Source organism: Garra rufa, chromosome 20 (assembly GCF_049309525.1).
Source record: "Garra rufa chromosome 20, GarRuf1.0, whole genome shotgun sequence".
NCBI lineage: Eukaryota > Metazoa > Chordata > Actinopteri > Cypriniformes > Cyprinidae > Garra > Garra rufa.
In genome coordinates this window covers 13,466,031-13,492,684 of record NC_133380.1, presented here as the reverse complement: position 1 = coordinate 13,492,684, position 26,654 = coordinate 13,466,031, and the positions used below count along the sequence as shown (strand labels likewise).

The 26,654-nt window shown below is 38.3% G+C and overlaps 2 protein-coding genes across 2 annotated transcripts in view; both read left to right on the top strand.

Annotated features, from left to right (window-relative positions):
- nhsb (Nance-Horan syndrome b (congenital cataracts and dental anomalies)) overlaps positions 1–14,908 on the top strand; it is a 75,442-nt gene extending 60,534 nt beyond the window's left edge. Inside the window, exons 2-11 of the mRNA XM_073826040.1 lie at positions 2,130–2,282; positions 3,073–3,266; positions 3,427–3,471; positions 5,098–5,142; positions 5,496–5,558; positions 6,442–6,637; positions 7,005–7,136; positions 7,272–10,292; positions 10,931–11,051; positions 11,167–14,908. Of these exons, the coding sequence (XP_073682141.1) occupies positions 2,130–2,282; positions 3,073–3,266; positions 3,427–3,471; positions 5,098–5,142; positions 5,496–5,558; positions 6,442–6,637; positions 7,005–7,136; positions 7,272–10,292; positions 10,931–11,051; positions 11,167–11,770 (4,574 nt within the window). The 3' untranslated portion in view covers positions 11,771–14,908. The remainder of the gene's footprint in view (positions 1–2,129; positions 2,283–3,072; positions 3,267–3,426; positions 3,472–5,097; positions 5,143–5,495; positions 5,559–6,441; positions 6,638–7,004; positions 7,137–7,271; positions 10,293–10,930; positions 11,052–11,166) is intronic.
- A 10,176-nt stretch (positions 14,909–25,084) lies between these two features.
- On the top strand, positions 25,085–26,395 carry LOC141293441 (uncharacterized). Its single transcript, XM_073825483.1, has one exon. The coding sequence runs from the start codon at positions 25,085–25,087 to the stop codon at positions 26,393–26,395; it is 1,311 nt and encodes a 436-aa protein (XP_073681584.1).
- The last annotated feature ends 259 nt before the right edge of the window (positions 26,396–26,654 follow it).

Here is a 26,654-nt window from a genome sequence, read left to right as displayed (position 1 = left end):
GGTGTAGACTATCAGTGGGAGCCTCTTAATTTTGACTGAAGCATGAATGCACTTAATCCAGATTTAAATTCCACACACTGGCTGAGGTCTGAATCCATCAGCAAAGTGTCAATCAGATGTCTTCAAGAGACAAGTGATTAAAGTGATTACATTTCCACCACATCAACTAAATTCAATATCTTTATATAACTTTTTATAAGTTACATAAAAGTTAACTTGATTTCCCATGTTCCAAAGAAATTGTTTAAATATGTGGTACCACTGTGCACATTTTTGGTTACTCATTCCTAACATTTAGTCTCCAGCGGTCTCATTCATCAGTGCAATTTAACACTGAACATAGAAAGACATTTAACAGTGCACAAAGCAGGTATCAGATTAGTATTTCTGAGTAAAACCACTCGAAACATTGTTCATTTTAATGGTTCTCTGGATATGGTCAGGCTAAAGGTTATAGAAAGGGCTTGTATCGGATTACCAAATGCCCCTGTGTGTGAGCGAGAGAGGCGCCGTGTAAGTATTCATTCAAACTAATAGACTTGGCTATTGTCATGGTTTACCTCATGGTTAATAAGCACTAAAACATTTCCTTTCTGACTGTCAGCCTGAATGGTCTGCATCATATTTAGCCATAGCTTTCAGAAATATAAGACCCCTTTGCAGTATCCTCTCAGAAGACCCTTCATGTACCACAGTCTATGAAAAATAAAAATAAAAAGAAGCCACTTCTGTTTTGTATTACACTTTCGAGTAATGCGTCCTGTGGTTACATACAACAAAGGGTTTGTTGCTATAAAACCCAGTGTTTTTCTAAGCATCCATCATCATCAACCCTCTCCCCTTTTCTCTGTGGTCTTCTAAGACAGGAAATGCATTTCTGGTATTATTCTGCTAATCACGGCCTGATAAGGATCTGCTAATTCGTTGTAAATTAGATATGAAGGGTTGCTTGGATACAGATGACTCTGGGTAGTTCAAGGGGACCACTGCGCATTGAATACTGATGGGCAGATGCTCCTTTATAGAGGAGAGGAGGAGACAGGAAGCTGGGGAAAAGAGAAAACGATAGAGGGAGAAATACTAATGAAGCTGTCTTTCACCTTCGTCTCAGTAGAATGCCATTTGTTGCCTTGTAATGCATAATATTGGTTAGAGTGAATGGATATGGAAACATACACTACTGCTCAAAAGTTTGCTCACTCTTTACTCACTCACTTGTCATCCAAGATGTTCATGTCTTTCTTTCTTCAGTCGTAAAGCAATTATGTTTTTTTGAGGAAAACATTTCAGTATTTCTCTTTATAGTGGACTTCTAAAGTGTTAGTGAGCTTCCAAAATGCAGTTTAAATGCAGCTTCAAAGGGCTCTAAACGATCCCAGCCGAGGAAGAAGGGTCTTATCTAGTGAAATGATCAGTTATTTTCTAAAAAACATTACAATTTATATACTTTTTAACCTCAAATGCTCATCTTCTCTAGTGTACTTTGTGTATTTTAGTTCAAGCCGGTAAGAATTTTATTTTTGGGGGGAAAATAACCAATCGTTTTGCTAGATAAGACCCTTCTTCCTTGACTGGGATTGCTTTGAGCCCTTTGAAGCTGCATTTAAACTGCATTTTGTAAGTTTAAACTCGCAGGCACCATAGAAGTCCACTATTTGGAGAGAAATCCTGCAATGTTTTCCTCAAAAAACATAATTTCTTAAATACTAAAGAAGGTAAGATATGAACCTTGAATGACAAGGGGGTGAGTAAATTATCTGTAAATTTTTGTTCTGGAAGTGACTTTCTCCTTTATTTACTCACCCTCATGTCGTTCCAAACCTGTAAGACCTTCATTCATCTTTAGAACACAAATTACGGTGGAACCACAGATGTAACATGGACTATTTTATTAATGTCCTTACTACGTTTCTGGGCCTTGAACGTGTCAGTTGTGTTGCTGCCTATGCAGGGTCAGAAATCTCCTGGATTTCATCAAAAATATCTTAATTTGTGTTCTGGAGATGAACAAAGGTCTTACGGGTTTGAAACAACATGAGGGTGAGAAATTGATGACGAGTTTTCAATTTTGGGTGAACTGTATACATTCCAGATTTCTGACCTTGTCATTTCTTTGTCTTTCTGTCTAGCGGTATCAAATCTGGACGTTGAGAGTAAACTGGCATCCCACTATCAGGCTCCATGGCATCAACAACACAATCTGTTCCACACTTGTACACGGCCACCATGTCTGGAGGAGATACACCGACATGCCAAGCTCAACCTGCGGGCGCTGCACAGAGGTACAGAGTCAGGTTTCTGGGCCTACGCTTTTTTGGTTTCAAACCGCAGCGCCGTTTGATTTTTATAGTTCTTTTCATCCAAACATATCTCATAACACAACAGTTGTAACTGAATTCCCCCTGTGGTTCAGTGGTCTGCCCAGGGCCACAATGGTGATAGATCAGCATGGAGAAGTGACAGATCAGGATAGATGAGAATTATGATCCTGGAGATCCCCTCAGGGATCAATAAAGTGTTTCTATGTAGTCTTCAATCTGTCTGAACATCTATCAGGTTCCTGAATCTACCTAGAAATGAACCATAGAGCTTTGTGAGAGCAGCTCAGACTACTATCGTCATGATATCACCATAACATCATTTTAATTTATATATGTGTACTGTATGTGTATAAATATACAGATACCTGTCTGTATAGTCTGTATGGCTATATTTAGCTAGTGTATAAAATAAGAAATCAGGCATTACCTTAAAATGCCTTTTCAGGCACCTTAGGGAAGTTTGTTGTTGAACATCTGAGTAATACCGCCATCTTGTGTTTGAATGATGCAGTTTCATCTGGCATTGCCTCAAGTTCAGCGTAAACCATCATAGCGTAATTTATATTTTCCCCTTGAATCAATTTTACTTCCATCAATTACACATAAAATGTGGGTAGAACATTGATTGTACATTGTCAGTAGGCCTTCTGCGCATAAACAATTTAGTTAGCAGTTGGCAGTCTGTAAATCCTATGAACAGAAGCTGTTGTAATTCATACTTTAGTTTACACTGAAAGTGTGTACTTTACAGACCAGCAGCAGCGTCAGCGTTCAACCAGCAGAGAGCGTGGTCGGGTCACCATATCGATATCCGTGGCTCCGCCCATGCCAACATTCCCTTCAACTCACAAACTCAGAAGGCGGGAGCAGAGGGGCCGACACTCACGCCTGGTAAGAACACAACATTTAGTCTCTACTCGTGTAGAGGAGGTTCAAAAATTTGTGGTTCTCAGCTGGTTTCGCTTCAGGACCCAGATTTTATGCCAAATGTCAAGTGGTGATCTAACCCAGTACCAGAATTGTTTATCTTGAGGCATAAACTGTTATAAGACCGACAAAATATTTTTGGCCTAAACTACGCTCTCTCTCTTGCCATGCACACCAGGAGAGGAGCATTAGAGAGAGTGATGTGCAAACTATCCAGAGGAAGGTAAAGAGTTTCGGTTTGCTTACATTGTGTGGATGTTCTCTGTGATGTCATCTCATTTAAATATATTTGCCATTTCCCAAACATGTTAAAGGGATAGTTCACGCAAAAATGAAAATTCTGTCAGTACTTACTCACCCTCATGTCGTTCCAAACCCGCAAGACCTTTGTTCATTCTTGGAACACAAATTAAGATATTTTTGATGAAATCCAAGAGTTTTCTAACTTTGCTTAGACAGCAAGAAAGATAGTAAGGTAGTAAGGACATTGTTAAAATAGTCCATGTGACTATTTTATCAGTGGTTCCACTGTAATGTTATGAAACTATGAGAATACTTTTTGTGCTTAAAGAAAACAAAAATAACGACTTTATTCAACAATTTCTTCTCTTTCTGTCAGTCTTCGACGCACGTTCACGAGAGTACCACAGCGTATGTGTGCGGCGCTGCTGACGCATTTTTGGGTGAACTATCCCTTTAAATATAGATAAAATATTATATCATGTTTTTTTACATTGTGCCTGTGCCTGTGCATACTGTAAAATGTTTCTTATTACTACTCAGTATGCTGTAATTTCTTTAAGGAAGAACTAAGTATCTTTCTTATTATCATAGTAAAACTCTATAATGATGAATTTACAAACATATTTCATATACCAATATGGGATCTTGTGAAGAAGAAATAAAACAGAAAACATCAGAGTAGAGTTGAGTGTCATTCTCACATGCTAATTTGGCCAACAAACTCTTTTCATATATGACCAAAAATAAGAAGTATGAAAATATGGCAATATAATGTTGTCATAGAGCAATACATTATACAGTTACATTATTTGTCCAGTATATTGAGTGTCTGGAATGAGGATGTCATTTTATACAATTGAAGTAAAAAGTTTACATACAGCTTGCAGAATTTGCAAAATGTTAACTATTTTAGCAAAATCATGCATGAGGGATCATGCAAAATGCATGTTATTTTTTGCTTAGTACTGACCTGAATAAGATATTTTACATAAAAGATGTTTACATATAGTCCACAAAAGAATCTAATAGTTGAAGTTTACATACGTTTGATTCTTAACACTGTGTAAATGATCTACATCTATGTGTCTTTTTTGTTTTGTTTTGTGATATTTGTTCATGAGTCCCCTGTTTGTCCTGAACAGTTAAACCGTCTGCTGTTCTTCAGAAAAGTCCTTCAGGTCCCACAGATTCTTTGGTTTTTCTGCATTTTTGTGTATTTGAACCCTTTCCAACAATGACTGTATGATTTTGAGATCCATCTTTTCACACTGAGGACAACTGAGAGACTCATATGCAACAAATAAAGAAGGTTCAAATGCTCACTGATGCTTCAGAAGAAAAAAACGATGCATTAGGCACCAGGGGTGTAAACTCTTGAATGGAATGAGAATTGTGTACAGTTTTCTTATTTTGCCAAATATCTTTTTCATTTAGTAGAATCTGCAAGGTGTATGTTGACTTCAACTGTACATGTATTCTGTTTTAAATCTTCAAATGTTTTACATATTTTAATAAGGTTACATGCACAGCTGCGTGTGGTTTTAAAGGTGATGAAAGGTATTTTAGGATCTTTATCTGATTTGTCTATTGCATTTAACTGCTGCAGGAGAGACCAGCCAAAGAGGCTGAATTCAAACCTGTCCTCAGAAAGGTAAATTACATAATTTTTTATAGTGTAAGACTCCTAACCTCTTTTTTCTTTTTCAAACCAAAGTTACAGGTTTTACCAAAACCATCGGATGGGTGCCATATTGATTAAAATCCTTCCATAACAATAAAATGTAGTACATTCTTTCTCCATCAGTTTACAGCCTTTCATTTCAGCATGTATGCTTCAGACTTGAACAACAAATGGTTCCAAATAAGAGCACGTCTGTGTTGTTTTGTGTATACATGTTGCCCCTCTTCCCTGACAGCATGTGCACACCATGGACGTCACATTTTATTTTGATTTAAGAACATTTTTTGCCCTTTATTTAGTTGTTCTCCATCTTTTAATTTTAGTATCAGCGCTCCCGTTCCTCCTCCCCTGTTCAGTGTTGTAACTTCATTCCCTGGATTAGAAAGGTATTTTGTCCCATTAAAGAACTTATTAACTCTAACTCCTAACAATTTCTGTTTCTACTTGTTTTAACATTAATAGAGTAGAAAACTAGAGTAGACTTCCCTTAGATGTAAATGTTTCATTTCTGTTTATGGCGATTAGGCCAGTTTGCTCTTTCTTTTGCAAAGAACCATCAAAAGATTTATATTTGGGATTGCTATACTACTGACTACTATTCAATTGCTTTTTGTTTGAGTAAAACACATTTATTTCATGATTTTTCCATGAATTTTCTTTCTGGCTCATTCACTCCCTAGGGTGCAACTAGGCCTTCATGAAAGACATTATTTTATATATTTGCATGCAACCATAGAAAAAAAATCATGCTGTCTCTTTGCCAGTGTTTATTATTTCATCTATTCTCTTTCATTCTCTCTGTCTTCTGTTTCATAATCAAAGCTGCATTTCTTGTCAACACAGAAAAATGGAAATATGGCAGTACATGTATGTATATAGATGTGTATTTCAGACAGATGGTCCCAAAAAGTATTTGGACACTTAAGCCTCATTTAAATGTATGAATGTCTCCATTAAAAGTTTTGAGAAACTATCTTAGTTCACCCAAAAATTCTGTCATCGCTTGACTTCCAAACTAATATGTACAGTATGTAAGCATCAGTTGCCAATTGGTTTGCTATTTTGTATATCTTTAATGCAGTGAAATTCATACATTTAGTGTGATGCCAAAAGTGTCTGAAGGTTTTTGAGGCCACTGTATAAAACTGTAGATAAAACTGTATCTTTACATTCAACTGTGTGTTGATAGTCTGTATATTTCGAGTTACATCTTAAATCATCAGTCTTGTTCTGAATACAGCTAACAGTTCTAACATCATCTCATATTAGGCTGGAACCAACACAGAAACAGATGGTGAATTGTCAGTGATGAGCCATAGGCCTAAATGTCCTGTTCCCAATGTACCTACCACCCTGGACAAACAGACCAACTGGTCCAAAGCCCTGCCTCTTCCCACGCCAGAAGAGAGAATAAAGAATGACTCTCAAGTGATTTCGTCATGTATCATTCCAATAAATGTTACTGGTAAGCAACATTACTTCAGATTTAATACAAACTAAAAACACCACAAACACACACCCAAAAGTGGTGGGCAGCCATTTTTGCTGCGGTGCCCAGGAAGAAACTAGTGGTTCAATGCGTTGCTTAAGGGAACCTCAGTTATGGTATAGACTTACAATTCCTACCAGAAGTGAGAATCAAACCAGCAACCTTTGGGTTACAAGTCTGACTGTCTAGCCATCAGGCCACAACTGCCACACATAAAGCTAATGCATCAAAGACAAAAATAATTTGATACTGTGAAATATATCACCCTCTCCTATTCCCACTGAGGGAATCCATGACATAAGCTTAACTACTACTGATGGTCTATGTTATTTTTTTCTCACAGGTGTTGGATTTGACAGAGAAGCCAGTGCTCGCTGCTCTCTTGTTCACTCACAGTCGGTTCTACAGAGACGTCGGAAACTCAGGAGGCGAAAAACGATCACTGGCATCCCCAAACGAGTTCAACAAGACATGGGTATTGCCAACTGATACCTTCCATCTAAAAGTCCAACTTCATCAAAGCAACTTTTTATATAAAAAATCTGTTCATTCTGTTACTTTTTCTTCATATAGTTTTAGTTTAATTATTGGTTTTCTGATTTACCTGTAGATTCTGATGAATCACCTGTGGCTAGAGAGAGAACAGTGATCATCCATGCCAACCCACACAAGTCGCTGTGGCATGAAGACCTCTCCCTGAGTGGCCGAGTATTGCACACCAAGGACTCTGGCTGTCAGACAGATGACTTCTTGATTGCTGCTCCATCCCGGAGGCGTATCCGTGCCCAGAGGGGTCAGGGAATTCCAGCTTCACTCTCACACTCCACTGGAAACATTACCTCCCTGCCGGATCGCTCTGATACTGTGTACGCTGCAGCATCAGCCACTCGTGTCCGTTCTAGAAGTCTACCACGTGAGGGTGGACGGCTTCTGGATGAGGATCAAGATGACAGTGATGATGATGATGATGATGATGATGACGATGATGATGAAGAGGAAGATGAAGAACTCTCTCCATATGAAGCTGAGGACTTCCTACCAGGTCCAGGACAGAGAATTCCAAAGGATGAGGAGGAGAGTACTGATGATCAGGCCATGCCAGAGCTCCAGTTTGGAAGTCTCAAGCGTATGCAGCATTCAGAGAGTCCTGACCACACATGGATTGAGAGAGGTAGATCTAGACTCCCACGCAAAGTTGACATGGGCAGCTGTGAGATTTCCTCCAGCTCTGATACGTTCAGCAGCCCCATCCACTCAGCCTCCACTACAGGAGTGCTTGGCAGCCAGATGGACCATAAAGAGGATCACCAGTCCTCAAGTGGCAACTGGAGTGGAAGCAGCTCCACTTGCCCGTCGCAGACGTCTGAAACTCTTCCACCTGCTGCCTCTCCTCCCCTGACTGGATCCTCACACTGTGATTCAGAACTCTCCCTCAATACTGGGTCCCATGTCATTGATGACACCACTGGCTTCATAATTGATCCCTACCACATTGACAAGCCACAAGGACAGGGGCAACGATCCAATTCTTTTACCTCATCGGCTACTGATCAGATGGATGATGCAGGGGTCAGCACTGCTAGTGATGGTGAGTGGAACTGTGCCCAGGACCAGCAGGATCAGCCCTGCCCCCAAGACTTCAGCCCAAAGCATTCCAGAGAGGACGAGAGTGGCGTCAGCTGCCCCAGTTATTCTAGTGGGGAAACTTATGAGAGCTTCAGTGACCAAGCATCCGCTAGGAAATCTGAGATGCACTACACCGTTGACACTGAAGGATTCTATTCCTCCATGCACTTTGACTGTGGTCTTAAGGGTAGCAGAAGCTACTACAACTATGCAGCTATTGACCCTGACTGTGGCCCAAGTGGAAATATAGCACCTGGCATGGGTGAATACCCTCAGCCAGAGTACAGAGCCACCAGGACACTGGGCAGACCATGTCTCTCCTTAAAAAAACCAAAGGCCAAGCCACCCCCACCAAAACGTAGCTGTTCATTAAAGGAAACAAGCAGTGGTGTGAACATTCTAGAGCAGGACGAACCAAAGATTACTTGCGAGTTGCCACTGCCCTTGTCTTCCAGGGAGATGAAACTGCAGCTGGACTTGGCTGGTTCTGCAGGGCACCTTGACACTGCAGGTCTGGAGTCACTTGGCGCATGGGGAGTGGAGAACGTCAGGGACATGCTTGACTGCTCCTCTCCATTCAGTTCCTCTGACACGCATTCCTTCAAGGATGAAGGTGCTGTGCAAGCAGACTATGCAGACCTCTGGCTCCACAATGACTTGAAATCAAATGACCCTTACCGGTCTTTGTCCAACTCTAGCACTGCTACGGGTACAACTGTTATTGAATGCATCAAGTCACCAGAATGTGCAGAAATGCAAGCTTGTCAACCCAGGTCCAGACCTACATCTCCAACTCTTCCTCCACCTGAAGTTGACTTCAAGCTGGCTTCCCCTGAAAAGTTGGTGGGCTTAGCATCCCCTTCCAGTGGATATTCTAGTCAATCAGAAACACCTACATCTTCCTTCCCCTCTGCTTTCTTCCCAGGGCCCCTATCTCCAAACAGTGGCAAAAGGAAACCCAAAGTCCCTGAAAGGAAGTCCTCACTTTGCTCCCTACAGCAGCCACAGCTTTCAGTCCGAGACCCAGACATTTCCTCCAGGAGGGAAACTGACTTCCATGCTATACCCCCTAGTCACCTCGACCTAAGTGCTCTTCACAGCAAGCACTTTTCTCACAGAAATCAGATGCACATTCTCCACCAGAATAAGCAGAAAGCTGCCATAGCTGCAGCTGCTGCTGCAGAAGCTCGCTCTGCAGCCGCCGCCGCCGCCGCTGCTGCACAGGCTCGCACTGCAGCTTCTACTTCAGAGAGTGCAACAAGCACAGTACCCAGCTCAGCCCATTTGGCCATAACTCCAACTGTTCTTAGATCAGTCCAACTGCGATCTATTTGTAGACCAGCCGAAGGGAACCAAGGATATGATCTGGCCAGTGCAAACCCAGTAACTCGTCCCAAGTGTCCCACAATAATAACTGATGCCCCATCCTCTAGCAACAGGCACAACAGGAAACCACCAGCTTACAAGCCCCCTGCACCACCGCTCTGTGAATCACAGGTTCCACCTGTTGAAAACGTTATTCTTCATCAGGAGGAAGTGAAAGTGAGACAGGAGAGGCTTGGTCCTGGTACTTACTGGGCAATGACTGCTTTCAGAACTCCTATAGACCCCGAAAAAGAAGACTTTTCGACAAGGTCATCTCAAGGTCCTGAGCAAGAACAAGACAGCAGAAAGTACCCAGATGTGCAACTGACATTGTCACCAGAGAGACTAAAACAAGATCTAACTCAACTATCTCGGCCAGACCCTTCAGCACAGCCCGTGTGTTCGGCCAGCACAATGCCGCCCCCCGCTTACAGTGAAATACAGAGGAGCAATTTTGTACTGTGCAACAGTCCTGACAAAGTGCCTGTTTCAACTCAAGAGGCATCGCACACTTACACAATCAGCGATGTACAAGGCCGAGAAGAGGATTATGAGACATCAGGTGTCGCAACCAGAAGTGCCTCACAGGACATAAGGGAAGAAGGGTCGACCCCGGATACAGAGGACTACTTTAGCAAGGGTAACTGTCCTGTAAAAACTTCAAATCAATCAATTGTGATTGAGTCGTTGTAACATGACTGTAGGTAAAGAGAACAAGTACTGTGAACATACCTGTTATTTTTGTCTCTCAAATCAGCTCTGTGCATATCATAGGCCCTGTCCCAAATGTCACACTTCATGCGCACTTGCGCTCTTGTGGACTTAAAATGGCCGCTGTGTGTGTCCATTGAGTCCATGAGACCGTAGGGTGTCCCATTCATCATTTTTGCTTTTGGAGGGCCGCTCCTTTGCGGCCGCTATGTGTCCTCGATGCACATTGAGGCGCGCTCTGCGACAGACTTCTACCCAACAGTCAAAGCGGCATTATGCCACAAAAGTGTGGACTCAGAAGAAGACTGTGAGGGCTTAGGGTGTGATCTGGGACAGTGCCATAGTCACATGATACAACAAACTCCAGAGTTGGTGATCTAGTGGCTGCTATTCCAAAACAAGAACTACATGAGATGATTAATCAGTAAAACTAATATATTGGTCAACCTTTAAGTCACATAATATTACTGTAGTTGGCCTAACTTTAATTTTTTTAGTTGACTAATTTCACATTAAAGCTTTTGAATGCATAACTTCATGATGTGTGAATGCTTTGCATGTTGACAGAATCAACTCCCAGTGACAATTCAACCTCTCCTTTGACTGATGACTCTAAACCTGATGATGATGTTTTTCCATCCCCCAACAAACTACGCACAACTGAAGATCTGTTTGCCATGATACACCGGTAAGCCTTATTGTTTTACATTCCATAGCTGCATTTGTCTTATTCTCATGTTCTATATGTCTTATGGTTGTGGCATACATGTGACCGAAATACACTGTCAACCAAATTATTGCAGATCCAAAAGGAAAGTGCTGGGACGTAAAGACTCCGGGGAGGTGAGTGGAAAAAGTCGGCCTGGTGTAGCACCTGCAACTGCCCCTGTCAGCAATCCTACTGTATGCCCGGTCACCCCAGCTGCCTCAACCCCTTCAAACTGCTCCCAGCGAGCCTCAGGACCCATCTACAGGAGTGCCAAAAAGTCCAGTACATCCAGTGAGGAGTTCAAACTCCTGCTGCTAAAGAAGGGTAGTCGCTCAGATTCGAGTTACCGCATGTCTGCTACGGAGATCCTTAAGAGCCCCATCACACCCAAGACTCAAGCAGAGCTGCTATTAGAGGCTGCAAGGCCACCAGAGGAGCCCCTCTTACTCCTACAGGATTCCACTAGCAGTGGCGATCCACTTCCAAGCCAGTTCCCTAAGGCCAACAGTGAAGGATTCTCCCCAAAAACACTAACCATGTCAGCTGCCTCCAGACAGGGCCGTTCCAGAATTCCACCTGCGGCAAACAGCAGTCGCTATAGCACGCGGAGTCGGCTGTACACTGCCCCAATGCAGGCCATATCGGAGGGAGAGACTGAGAACTCAGATGGGAGTCCACATGATGACCGCTCCTCTTAGTGGTATAATCACTTTTTTTAACCACTTATCAAAATGATAAATCTTTTATAATATGAAAACATTCTATTTGAACTGTATGAGAGTGCTGTTCACATATTAAGATCTACCTTAGTTTTCTCCCCTGTTTGTGGTTTGAAATTTTTTTTTTTTATTTCTTTAAGCTCCTTTTGTATTCTATAAGTCAGCTGAAAACTTGGAAGAAGAACTTGAATTTTTTGCATTAACGTTTATCATTGAGAGCTATGGGATATGCTTTTATGCTCACAAAATGAGATGGTGAAATTAGTTGTCAAAAGGTGTCATTTTAATATAGAAAACAATTCTTTTCCATCATCCATCACAAATTTACATGAATATGTGGATGCTTTTCTACGGACAATCGCACCATGGCCTTTCTTAGCACAGTGTCTAAGAAAAAAAGCTAGAAATGTTATGAACTTAGTTCTAATAGTGGACTGGTTTGCAAAACCATCAGTTCTTTTGCACTTAATTTGGTTAATTATACCTTGAAATATACAACCTGGATGTACTGATAAATAAGAAGGCAAGCAGGCAAAAGTAATCCAGTTTTAGTTTTGAGTTTAGAGTAATGAAATGGGACGTATGTGGTGTGTGTGTGTGTGTGTGTGTGTGTGTGTGAGAGAGAGAGAGAGAGAGAGAGAGAGAGAGAGAGAGAGAGACTCTTTTCATGCTGTTTGAATCTCAAAATGTCAAACAGCATTTCAGCAACTGTTACGAAAATTATTTAATCCTCTTTACCCATGTTTAGTTTACCTTTCTTCAAAGACCCAAATTGGGTTGTGTATTTTTGTCACAATTTTCAGGTGTCATCATGTATATTTACTTAACCAACCAACATGGAGAAGAAAAAGAAGAAGAAGAAGAAATAAGGACCTCAATCTTAATGTATTCTGTGAATACCCTTAAAATCAAGCATACTGTTCAATTGAAGAAGAACAGATTCACTTTTAAAGTGAAACTCCTCAGAGTTGGAGGTCTTCTCAGAGTTCAAAACTCATAGGAGTTAGCTAGATTTGTCAAGCCTACACTGTGCCACTGAAGGGAAGGTGACAAGCTGTGAAAAGATCGATTTTTTGGTCATCCGTCTCTGAAGAAAGCTCTTTCACTGTGGTCGTAATTCAGTTTCTTCATCCTCTGTACAGCATGCAATAAAACACTAGAACATTTCACGTCTACACTTAAAATGTAGTTCCACCTTCACTTGAATTTGTTGAGTATGTGCTATGTTTGGTAAATGTACAAAATGTATAAGATTTGTTGAAATTTGCAGTTTTACATCACTGTATACACAGTTTGAGCTTTTTCCCTTAAGTGGAGGAACTGGACAATCTACTCTAATGAAGCACTATTCGTGTACAGCTGAGTTTTGAAAGAACAGACTGAGGTGTGAGAGGGTATTACGGGGCCATTTGTTGCAATGATAATAGAATTATATTTCTGGGATAAAGATAAAATGACTGCGAAAAGGCAGCAGTGGTTTATTGCTCATCTGTATATACATGGATGATTGACATAATATTTCAGCCTTGTTTCTGAACTGTTGTTGATTTGTCATGTTCTGTCATGTCCAAGAGGTTTGAGAATTGAATTCTTTTTGTTTTATACCAGTAGAGAAACCTTCCAGGATATTCTGAGACACTAACAGAACTAACAGATATTTTCTCATAAAATAGGAGCTGCAATGTGCCACGTCTTATTTCTCCTTTAATACAACCCTGTCTGATGGTTGTCGCAATTAGCTTTGCTTTATAACTACCGAATTTTGAAACTACAGACTACTTTTTTTTCCCTTTGTGTCCATGTACTAGAACTAAATCTATGAAATCTTCTTTTAGATTGCAACATTTAATAGAAAAAAAGGTATTTTTAATTATGGGATATTTTATCCAGAGAATTATTTTGTTAATAAATTTGGAAAAGAATAATGATAAAGCTTTATTTAAATAAAATAAGAAAAAAGTATTTCATATCAGGGGTGTATCAGCCAATGATGAAGATACCGAACTTGTAAACATTTCTAATTAGCTGTAAACTTGCATTCTGAACAAATAAGCTATTCTATATGTTATACAACTGTAGTTAAATGTTTTGGTGCTTTGAATTCTATACCCAGGCCATATTCTGTCATTGTTGCCATTGGGGGAGGGAAATGTCATTGACGTCATCAGTTTTCTTTTCATACATTTCTCTCTGTGCTTGTGATGCAATTGCAGTCATGAAAACAACACTCGTGACAACTCCAAAATTCAGATATGTAGCAATGATTGTGTCTTTTGTTTTTGTTTTTATGTTCACGACACAACAGTAGCCACAATTGAAGTATCAACCTAGATACCTGTAGTGAAGCAAACCGGTCAGTTCAGGCCTTATTTGCAAAATGTTAAAAAACATAATGAAGGGAAATCACAAAGTTATCTGTATCATAGTCATTTTACCTCAAATACAGCTTCGGACTGTTTAAAACCGGCACAAGGTACTACACAAAACTGATCATATCAATAAAGAAAGAAGAAAAGTCTGACAGGAAACAAAAAGACACTACACAGAATAGTTATTTTCAAGGGTTCCTTTTTTGACTGAAATATCATGATCCATTTTGAACTATTTCTGTGTTTTTCATTTTTCTTGTTGAAATTCTCTGCATTCATGGAAGCACAGTCTTTTTTTGCCAAAGGGTTTCAAATGGTGTAAAATTAACAACAAATTATAATTAAAGAATTGAACAAATAATACAAATTGAGGGTTAAAGTGAAAATGTCCAAGATGCATCTCATTCAGTTACAATAAACAGGAAACGAATCTCACTCTGCATACAAGCTTCACTTCAAGAGATTTGAATCCATTTTGTATTTTTGTATAAACATGTACATATAATCTTTTTAAAGTGAAAAAAGAGAAAAGACACTGTTTCATTTTGTAAAATGTTTTAAAAGTTTACATTAATTCCAAGCCTTTGTATATTTTTTGAGCTGTGCGACTCTCTCAGTCCTGTATTTATTTTTTAGTAAACATTGTGGGAATTCCATTGTAAATTTGAACCATTTCTTGCCAGCTCAAGTGACTGCTTAGTAACTGTGCATAGAGAAAGCCAATAAATGTGACTGCATTGAAAAATAATCTGGATGCCTGAAGTATTATTTACATATTTACTGTAGCACAACATTTTGTGCATTATTGTCATTGACAGGTAAAGGTTTTGTGTCATAAATAGAAGGTTTGCACTTATGTCACGATTTGCTCAGTTACTTTAATGTTAACAACAGCACGGATTGCACGGTTAAAGTAATACTGAATACATTGTTCTGATCATTTATGCTGTCTAAACCATGGAAAACTTGTGTGGAAGCTGCTAAATCATATAGAGAAGGACTTAAGCAGGAAAGGGCGCAATATTTTGACAAACTAAAGTTAACAGGTGGTAAAGATACATAAGAGCTACATAAAGATACATAAGTATTAATTAAGGTATTAGCCTAATATTTGACCTACCTGACTGGAAATGATAAGAACAAACATGAATGTTGTCAAGATTCTTGCCCTGGAAATCCTGGTTCAGTTTGGCCAACCACGAACGCCTTTTGTCCCTCAGACGCTGTACAGTTTTTTGCACACATCTCCTTGTTATAACTTTTGGCAGTCCATAGTATGGCAAATGTTTTTCCTGATTAGTACAGCCTAAAACATGACAATAATTGATCATTTTCAGCAGCAATAATCAGCAAAATATGCTAATTTCATTCGATGTTTACGTTTAGTGGCGCATCCTGAAAACACTCTATTCTGAAATGTATTCACACGACGCGATTTATGGCGTGATACTTTTTACTCACAATGAATAAAAACATTTTAAATGTATTTAAAACAAAACTAAAAAAAAAAAATAAAAAATACATAAGAAATACTTACGGGTCAGTTTGAGCCTCTTCATATAAACACGACGCACGTCCCAAGGTTAAAATGCTAAAACAGTTGGCTACACACAAAATTAATATCTCCACAGTTGTGTTTTACTTCACCTTAAAACTGAAAAAGGCTGCGTGTCAAGGCCTGATTGAAATTTCGGAGAACACCACAAGAGGATGCTATTTCTCCACAAACAGTAATTTTTCACAGACACGCTGATGTGTGAAGTACAACCATTCGCCTATAATTGAAGGGATAGTTCCGTAAGTTCTGTTTTATGTGTAAAATATGCATTTTCGTTCAGACATTAAGCCCCTGAAAAAACGTTTTAGCCTTGACATCTTGTATTTCAGGCTTTTTTGACAGTCCTGACACCTGTTTCTCCTGCTGCACAGACAACTTCAGGTTAAGACAAACCCGACCAGGATGAGATGCTCCTGTAGAAGGTAAAGCGGCTTTGATATTAACACATTCGCTGCCTTTCTTGCATTAAAAATCGTGACAAACGATTTCTTAAGTTCATGGGAAATAGCCTCCTCTTGTAGTGTTTTAGGTCATCAGCCTTCAGTTTTAATTTGAAGTAACAGCGAAAAACAACAAAAAAGCTTTCACGTGATGAAATTTTTCATCCCTCGTGCGAAATTCCCAAACTCTAGGATTTGTATTGAAAACACTGTATTTCGCCCGCGAAAATTCGCTGAACTTAGGACCACAAAGCCAATCATAAGGGTCAATTTTTGAAATTATGATTTATACATCTTCTAAAAGCTGAATAAATGGCTGTCTGGTAGGATAGGACAATATGTGACCCTGGACCACAAAACCAGTCATAAGGTTAAATTTGACAAAACTGAGATATATATGTCATATGAAAGCCCAATAAATAAGCTTTCTATTAATGTATGGTTTGTTATGATATGACAATATTTGGCCGAGATACATCTATTTGAAAATCTGGAATCTGAGGGTGCAAAAAAATCAAAATACTGAGAAAATCACCTTTAAAGTTCTCCAAATTAAGTTCTTAACAATGCATATTACTAATCAAAAATTACATTTTGATATATTTATAGTAGGAATTTTACAAAAAATCTTCATGGAACATGATCTTTACTTAATTTTCTAATGATTTTTGGCATAAAAGAAAAATCAATAATTTTGACCCATACAATGTATTTTTGGCTATTGCTACAAATATACCCCAGCGACTTAAGACTGGTTTTGTGGTCCAAGGTCACATATTTGGTCGAGATACAAATATTTGAAAATCTGGAATCTGAGGGTACAAAAAAACTAAATACTGAGAAAATCGCCTTTGAAGTTGTCCAAATGAAGTTTTTAGCAATGCATGTTACTAATCAAAAATAAAGTTTTTATATATTTATGGTTGGAAATTTATAAAATATATTCATGGACCATGATATTACTTAATATCCTAATGATTTTTAAAAGAATAAAAGAAAAATCGATCATTTTAACGCATACAATGTTAAAATTATTGTTGGCTATTGCTACAAATATACCCGTGCTACTTAAGACTGGTTTTGTGGTCCAAGGTCACATATTTGGTCGAGATACAAATATTTGAAAATCTGGAATCTGAGGGTACAAAAAAACTAAATACTGAGAAAATCGCCTTTGAAGTTGTCCAAATGAAGTTTTTAGCAATGCATGTTACTAATCAAAAATAAGGTTTTGATATATTTATGGTTGGAAATTTATAAAATATATTCATGGAACATGATATTACTTAATATCCTAATGATTTTTAAAAGAATAAAAGAAAAATCGATCATTTTAACGCATACAATGTTAAAATTATTGTTGGCTATTGCTACAAATATACCCGTGCTACTTATGACTGGTTTTGTGGTCCAGAGTCACATATTTTTTTTAATATCCACGTGTGACAAATTTCAGTTAAACATTATTTTAAAAAATTAGAACACATCTATTCATATGTCACTCAAACTAAGTGAGACGTCACAGTGACAAAGTGAACAAAGCTCCCATGATCCGTGAAGCTTTTTGAACTTTCCATAAGAGATTAGACGGGAGCCATTGATAAGTGATTAAGCGCCAGACAAGATAAGGCTGGCGGGTGTTAGTCAGAGGTGGACCCTCTGGCCCCAGAGGTTAGTGCACAGCTTTGTTGAAGGTCATGGCAGTCTTTGAGGCTGAATGTGGGACAATGGCTCTTTCAGAAGCAGGAGACCAGAAAACATCAGGCAACAGACCACCATCACTTGTGACAAACTCTGTTCCTGTGATCGCTAATTCAATAAAGAAACTGTCTACCAATTTGAAAAAAATCTGCACTATGGAAGTAGTACATGTTTGTTTGTATATTCTTACTTGAAATGTTTAATTGGACTTTTATTATCTTGCAAATAAAAGTCAATAATGTTAACCTAGAGTCTAGACAACCTTCATCTACAAAAGTTGTTTCAGATAGAGCAGCACAGAAGGGGCCGTTCTAAAGTTAATTTACTGCATCAGGCTGCTCTCTCTCTCAGATCTGAAGCTATCAGACAGACCGTACTGACTGTTCTGCAAGACTGTGCTGTTTCTATCAGTGATTGCGAACTTTTAAAAAGCAATTGAGCCATGCTATACTAAATTAATTTTACAACACAGCACCTCAACTGCCAAACTCAGAAAAAAAAGGTAAGAGTGTTTTTTTTGTAATGTAAGTTAGAGGATTTAAAAAACAGTGTTCTTCTGAAATGTCTCAGTTTTCAGTAATTCGAAGTCAAAAGGTTTAAACAGACACAAAGCACACATACCTTATATATTTGAACTTAAAGGGTTTTATTTTCTAACTGATAATCAATATATTGTCTAACTACTAATGAGATTAGATGAAGAATGGTCATTTTGTGATGTGTCATTCTATTTGCTTGCATTGCATTTTTTGCTCGAATATATTACAGTTGAAGTCAAAAGTTTACATACACCTTGCAGAATTTGCAAAAGGTTAATTATTTTACCAAAATAATAGAGATCATACAAACTGCATGTTATTTTTTATTTAGTACTGTCCTAAATAAGATATTTCACATAAAAGACGTTCACATAGTCCACAAGAGAAAATAATAGTTGAATTTATAAAAATGACTCTGTTCAAAAGTTTACATACACTTGATTCTTAATACTGTGTTACTGAATGATCCACAGCCTTTTTGTTTGTTTGTTTGTTTGTTTGTTTGTTTGTTTAGTGATAGTTTTCACGAGCCCCTTGTTTGTCCTGAACAGTTCAACTGCCCGCTGTCCTTCAGAAAAATCCTTCAGATCCCACAAATATTACTTGTTTTGTCTTCTGGGAAACATGCAAGTATCTTCTGTAGCTTCTGAAGGGCAGTATTAATTAAAAAAAAATGATATTTAGACAAAATAAGAAAAATGTACATATCCTCATCCTTTTATTTTGGTAAAATAATTAACATTTGCAGATTCTGCGAGGTGTATGTAAACTTTTGACTCCAACTGTGTATCAGACATGTGCGTAAAGTTATTATTTTTCGAAAAGATTTAAGTTCTTTGGGATTTAATTTCTTCTAACAAAATCATGTTAATCTTTTCTTTTTTTTTTTTTTGGAATAAATGTTTTGGACTACAATTGGGGTATTTATCTCAGTGGTTTGGGTGAAGTGGCTTAGTCGTACTGGGTTTGTGGTTGACTGAGACTGAAGTGTATGGAAGCCATTATGGCACAAACGCTGGAATTCACTGAAGCTGTTTGTAAATACATAAACATATGGATGCAAAAATTTTCTATACCACCACCAGCCTGTAAACACTCATACATACATCGCTCTCATATTTGAACACTTTGTACTTTGGTAAGCTAGAGCAGTTCACACTTTTTAAAATTTTGCTAATTCTGACATTGTGTGAATTAAATAAATACATAGTAATCCTTTGTTAAATTTTCTCCTGAAATCTTTGTGAAGTTACAGTGGAACTTGCCACATGGAGAACATTAAGTTCCAAATGTAAAGTTTAATCCACTCTGCTTTGGCAACAGAAACACAGTGCACATGAACTGAGCTTTTCCATCATGTCTACAGATCTTCTTTGGTGCAGAGCATTTATTGGTTTGTGATCCATGTATTTGGCTATGGAGTAACATTTAGTTGCACAATAGTAACATGCTGAGTTAATAAACGTGTGGAGGGCCAGATTGAAAGTCATTCGTCATTTAGAGAAATAAACAGAATAATGAATGAATAAATATATATTTTTAAAATGTATTTATTTATTTGCTTGACGTAGCATGCAAACCTTTATTTACAATTTGGACATGAGCCTGAAAGTAAACCAAATGCTAAAACATTCTGACATTATTATACAGTTTCCGGTTCAACTTTTCACTTAAATTGCTAATTTGATAAGAAAAAAGTTTTAGACTTGTGACTTTTGCCTCTGTATCCTCTGAGCTATCTACTGATGTCCTATTTTAAAATGTTTAATATTTTTGGACCGTAGGCATATATGTGATTCATGATTGAATTAAAGCCCACTTCGGAGCTTTAAAGAATTGTCAAAGCACTCAAGACTTTTCATGATAGTTTGTAAGGCCTGTCTCCTCTCATCACGCAGATTTGTTCTCTGCCATTTAACTCAAAGCAGCTCTAACATCTGCTCAATATTAGTCATTTATATTAACGCTAAACAAGAGCTTATGTGGATTAAATTTCTCAAAACACATTGACAGCCCAGGACCATCCTAAATTATCTGGAAAGAGATGCTGTAAAATGTTTCCCAAAACGTCAATAAATTTTCCCCAGTGTTAAGTTAACACCCACATTAATTCTTAAGAATGTATGAAAAACAAACAGAATTGGATTTTCATTACTTAGGAAATGTATGAATACAATTTGAAGATTTAAATGTTCAAGTAGCTGTTTATAATAGTAAGGAAGTATATAAACATAATGGATTCTTTATTAACTTTGTCTAAAATATAACAATAAAGTAACTACTGGGAGGACTTTTTTATGGTTTTGGCATTTATAAGATTCTGTCTCAACCGTTTAGTCATTGCTATGTAGCCAGAGAGTGACCTTGTGATTTTCCCACTTTGTTTATTTAAAGTTATTGGCAAGCATTTTAATGGCGTTTATTTTCCAAAGGTTTATACAAACATCGATGAATGCCGATTTTATTAGATACTTTTATTCATTTGTAAATGTCCGCAGGCACATTTTTAAAGAAAGTTTATTCAAAAGTGATTCATTAAAAAGAATCGACTCATTTGTAATTTTTTCAGTAATCAGACTCTACGCCTGTTGTTTACTCTACTCCGGTATTGTTCAGCCCTTGAAAATGTTGCAGACCCTGTTTCTACGTTTACACTAGTGCAATTTTAAATGAAAACTGCACTAGTGTGAACATAGAAACGGGGTCTGCAGTGTTTTTAAAAGTCTTTAAAAGTTTTTAAAAAACACATAACTTTTGCTACGGTTACACCTGTCGTTTACACTACACCAGCGGTTTCCGTCCCCCATAAACGCTGCAGACCCTGTTTCTACGTTTACACTAGTGCAGTTTTGTTTTAAAACCCCTTAAAACTTTTGATAAGGTTACGCCTGTCGTTTACACTGCTCCGCAGTTTTCATCCTTGAAAACAGAGATTTTCGAAAACGCTGTAGACCCCATTTCTTCGTCTACACTAGTAAGTTTTTGTTTTAAAATGCATAACTCTGTTTCTACATTTACAATAGTGCATCTACATTTTAAAATGCATAACTGGTGTTGATCTGGTGTTTTTCGACCCTCAAAAACAAAGACTTTTGAAAATGCTGCAAATCCTTTGAAAAAGGAGACTTTCGAAAACGCTGCAGACCCCGTTTCTACGCTTACACTAGTGCATTTTCGTTTTAGAAAGCATAACTTTTGATAAGTTTACGCCTGTCGTTTACACTGCTCCGCCGTTTTCATCCCTGAAAACAGAGACTTTCGAAAACGCTGTAGACCCCATTTCTGCGTTTACACAGTTTTTGTTTTAAAACGCATAACTTTTGCTACAGTTATGCCTGTCATTTACACTACTCTGGCGTTTTTGACTTTTGAAGAAGGAGACTTTTGAAAATGCTGGAGACTGTTTCTATGTTCACACTAGTGCGTTTTCATTTTAAAATGCATAACTTTGGCTACAGTTATGCCTGTCATTTACACTACTCTGTTTTCAACCTTTGAAAAATAGACTTTTGAAAATGCTGCAGACCTCGTTTCTTTGTTTACACTAGTGCATTTTCGTTTTAAAACACATAACTTTTGCCACGTTTACACCTGTCATTTACACTACTCTGGCGTTTTCGACTTTTGAAGGAGGAGACTTTTGAAAATGCTGGAGACTGTTTTTACGTTCACACTAGTGCGTTTTCATTTTAAAATGCATAACTTTGGCTACAGTTACGCCTGTCATTTATACTACTTTGGCATTTTTGTTCCTTGAAAACAGAGACTTTCGAAAATGCTCACCCTGTTTCTATGTTTACACTAGTGCAAATTTTTTTATTTTTTTAAACGCATAACTTTTGCTGCGGTTACACCTGTCATTTACACTACTGTACGTTTTCGACCCTTGAAAACGGAGACTTTCGAAAATGCCGCAGACCCCGTTTCTAAGTTTACACTAGAGCAATTTTGTTGTAAAATCCATAACTTTTGCTACAGTTAGGCCTGTCACTACACTAATCTGGTGTTTTTTGACCCTCGAACCCTCAACGTTTACACTAGTGCATTTACTTTTAAATAACTTTTGCTAGTTATGTCTGTCAGTTAAAATACTCTGGTGTTTTTGATCCTCGAAAACAGAGACTTTCGGAAACGCTGCAGACCTTGTTTCTGCATTTACACTAGTGCTTTTCTGTTTTTTTTTGCCATTTTTGCCTTTATTTTGATAGGACAGATCAGAGTTGACAGGAAGCAAAGTGGGAGAGAGATGGGGGAGGGAGTCGGGAGTCGGGAAAGGTCCTCGAGTCGGGATTCAAACACGGGACGCCCGGAGCGCAACGGCGCTGTACAGTATGTCGGCGCGCTGCCCACAAGGCTATCGGCACCGTGGTTTTCTGTTTTTAACGCATAACTTTTGCTACAGTTACGCCTGCCATTTACACTACTGTACTTTTTCGACCCTTGAAAACGGAGACTTTCGAAAACACTGCAGACCCTGTTTCTATGTTTAGACTAGAGCAATTTTGTTGTAAAATCCATAACTTTTGTTATGGTAAGGCCTGTCGTTTACTCTAATCTGTTGTTTTTCGACCCTCGAACCCTCGGCGTTTACACTTGTGCATTTACGTTTTAAAGTGCAAAACTTTTGCTAGTTATGTCTGTCGGTTATACTACTCTGGTGTTTTCGACCCTCGAAAACAGAGACTTTTAAAAACGCTGCAGACCCCGTTTCTGCATTTACACTAGTGATTTTCCGTTTTTAAACACATAACTTTTACTACAGTTACCCCTGTCATTTACACTACTCCGGAGTTTTCAACCATTAAAAACAGAGACTTTCGAAAATGCTGGAGACTCTGTTTCTACATTTACACTAGTGCATTTACATTTAAAAAATGCTTAACTTTTGCTACTGTTACTCAGGCGATGTATGTTTTTGATTCACTATTATTCAAAAGTGATTCACTAAAAGAATTAAATCATTTTTCATTTGTTTGGGAATCTAATTCGTTGCACTGTATGTTTTTGATTCACTAAAAAGAACTCTCCTTCATGAAGCAGCTTATACTGTTTGCGTTGCATGTTTTTTAACTACCTAAAGAAGCTATCTCATTAAAATTGTTCATTTGAAAATCAGACTACACTGTTTTCATTTTATGTTTATGATTCGGTAAAAAGAACCGACTCCTTCGCTTTGTAATGGAACGACGCTGGTCACACTGCCTGTTTCACACTGTAGATTCAGTCGAGGTGTTGCGGCAACACTAAGCAAGGAATGTTATAAATAATTAGAAAATTAATGTTGGGATTGAATATTGTATCCCATTGTCATTGTTTTTCCTTTAACTTTTCAATAAAATAGAACCAATCCCCTATGAAAATTAACCATGTTTTTATTGTGGTAAAACCAAAACCATGTGTTTTTTTTGGTGTATTGATTGCCATTTGTATAACCACAGTTTTACTACAAATACCATGGTTAAACTTTGGTTAGTGTAGCAAAACAATGGTTAATTTGTGGTTAGCCTACCATAGTTTAACTTTGGTTTTTTGGCTAGTTAATTTTCCATAACAGATATTGATTAAGCAAAAAAAGCTACCATTATCGTGATTTATGTATTACATTAACGTTGTAGTGGAAATTAGCCAAATTATTTGGGCATGTCGCCTATTTTATATGTGGGAATGTGTAGCGTATGTGTTCTCCAGAGACAAATGCACTGCAGACTCCTCAACCAATAAAATTTCTTAGTTTTCCTCCTCAAAGCAGTGACATATGGGCCTATTACCCTGGGCTTAACCTTCTCCACTGGAGACACCATTGAGGAGAAGGAATGAGCCTGTTTCCAGCATGGAAACTGTGTAATGCTCACAAGAGGGAAAATTGGAGTTGAAATAACATGTATCAGGGCTGCAGTGGCACAGAATTTATTGCGCACTCTTGTTATAGTATTTGTGGTCAGGGTTGTGAAACCTTGAGGTTCGCAATAGCTTTCCATTATCCACAGAGCTGCTATTAAAGGGACAGTTAGGGATAGGGATAGTTCCGACAAAAATGGAAATTTAGTCATTTAATCACCCTTACCTTTCTCCAAACCCATCTGATTATCTGAACTATTAGTTTACAAGTAAACTGAGTTCAATTCATTGACTCAGCAGCTCATCAGAGGTGAAGATTATCTGTAAATAACCACTTAAATTGAATAAATGACAAATTATTCCAAAATTACCTGGAAGATAATCCAGGAAACATTTGATTGCTTCTGCTTTATATTTCTTATAACAAATTTGTTCCCTGATTCTCAAACTCAAGTTCATAATACACACGTCTCTAGATATAATGACATCCAGTTGTTTCTCAGCAAGATGGCTGTTTGAAATGTTTATGCTTTTTTGTGCATGCTAAAGGGATTTGCTATTTATTATGGTTTAACTGTCTGCCCTGTTTGAACTCAGGATGACTTATATGAGAGACAATAACTTGGAAACATTTTTGACTCAACAAAGCAAATTGCTTTGTTGTCTATGAGATACCTTGTAAATCAAAAGCAGAATTTATAAATTATTTTGCTGAAGTCATCCATTAACAGGGAACACAAACAAATACCTCTTTTTGTCCCACCAGGAACACAAAGAGCTGAACCACAAGAGCTTTTCTGAAGTTTGGCATCTGTTTGTGTGGAACCTTGAAGTCTTTAGAGTCTACAATGGCGGACCAAACAAAAGAGGTAAAACAGCATCAGACTGACACAGAAAAACCAGACGTCAATGGATCTAATCTCAGTTCCAAAGAGCAAACAAGAAAACCTTCACCTGAGTTTAATCCTTCTAAAGAACACTCAGTCAATCTCACTCGCAAAATGGCCACGTCTTTGCTGCAGTCTGTCTTTCTTGAAAACAGGCCTGTTGTACTCCCTGTTCATCTTCAGTTAGCTGGCCGTTTGCCACCTCAGGTTGGTGAGGCAGGGTTATCTTCCTTGTTTTTGCCTGCTTCAAGCACCGTTTCCACACCCGTGGTCTTGGATCAGCATTTAAACTCCCAACTTCCACCTTCTTTACACTCTTGTCCATTTGCCAATATTCAAACAAGCGCTTTGCTTGAAAACCTGCTTTTGAGTCAACCAGAAGCTTTGGTTTACCACACAGACGTACCAATGTTTCAAAGCCCTGGAACTGCAACATGTTTGCAAGATCTAATACAATCTTGGAGCAATTCAACAGATTATGAAATGACTGCTCCAAACCAACCAAGCCCTTTAACTTCAAACATCTTGCCCCATGAAATTGTTCACCCCACTAGCACACCAATGATCTCACTGATCCCACCAGCAACCTTATTGGTCCCTTATCCATTTGTGGTCCCGTTACCAGTGCCGCTACCCATCCCAATCCCTATCCTAATGAGTTTAGACTCAAAAACGTTTATTAAAACTGATTCTATGGTTGACAAAAGCACACAGACCTTGTCTACAACAATGTCTTACTGTACCAGTACCATGGCCTACCCCGTGTTTCCAGTGTCCCAGGACGAGGTGCTTGACCTTTCACTTAAGACAACCCAAACTAAGCAAGAACATGAGTTATCTGCTTCACCAAACTCAGCACTGGATCTGTCTGTGGTAAGCTTAAAAAGTAGACTTCAGAATGGGCGAAACACATGGACAATACATGAAGGCAATGGAAACAGCATCGCACGTTCAAAGTACGAGGACTACAATGGCAAGATTGTGCACCCAACTCAAACAGTCAAAGTCATTGTGTCACCCACAGAAACCGTTCCTGCCCCTTTATGTGACAAACGAAGAAGTTTCTCATTGGACTACATGAAAGCAGACAGGAGCCAGCATACTGGGGTACGGGACAGCTCTCGGAGGCTGACCACAACTCACCCTCTTTGTAGTGAACCACAGAGACGGATCTTAAACAACAAAAATGTGCACTTCAAAAGGGATGGGTCACAAAACATGTATGGAGACACCCCTCCATTTAAAAAACAACATCTGGCTTTAGGTCTGTGATGATAAATCGATGCATCGCGATTCTGAGCCTTGTTTTTAATAGCAGATGGCGGTCTAATTTAGTTTTTAACCGCACACTCAAATGCATGAAGAGCAGCTCTTGTGCATCCGTGAGTCATGTAATTGCATTTTGGCTCAGAATAGAAGGCGAGATTACAGCTCACTGTGAACACCTTTGTAATTCACTTTAACCTTTTTAAACTTTATAAATGATTATTTTAGGTTTAAACGTGTGTTTAAATGTGTGTTAAGAATTAGA

Coding starts and splice junctions, on each gene's coding strand:
- LOC141293441 (XM_073825483.1), top strand. CDS start 25,085: ATGGCGGACCAAACAAAAGAGGTAAAACAGCATCAGACTGACACAGAA.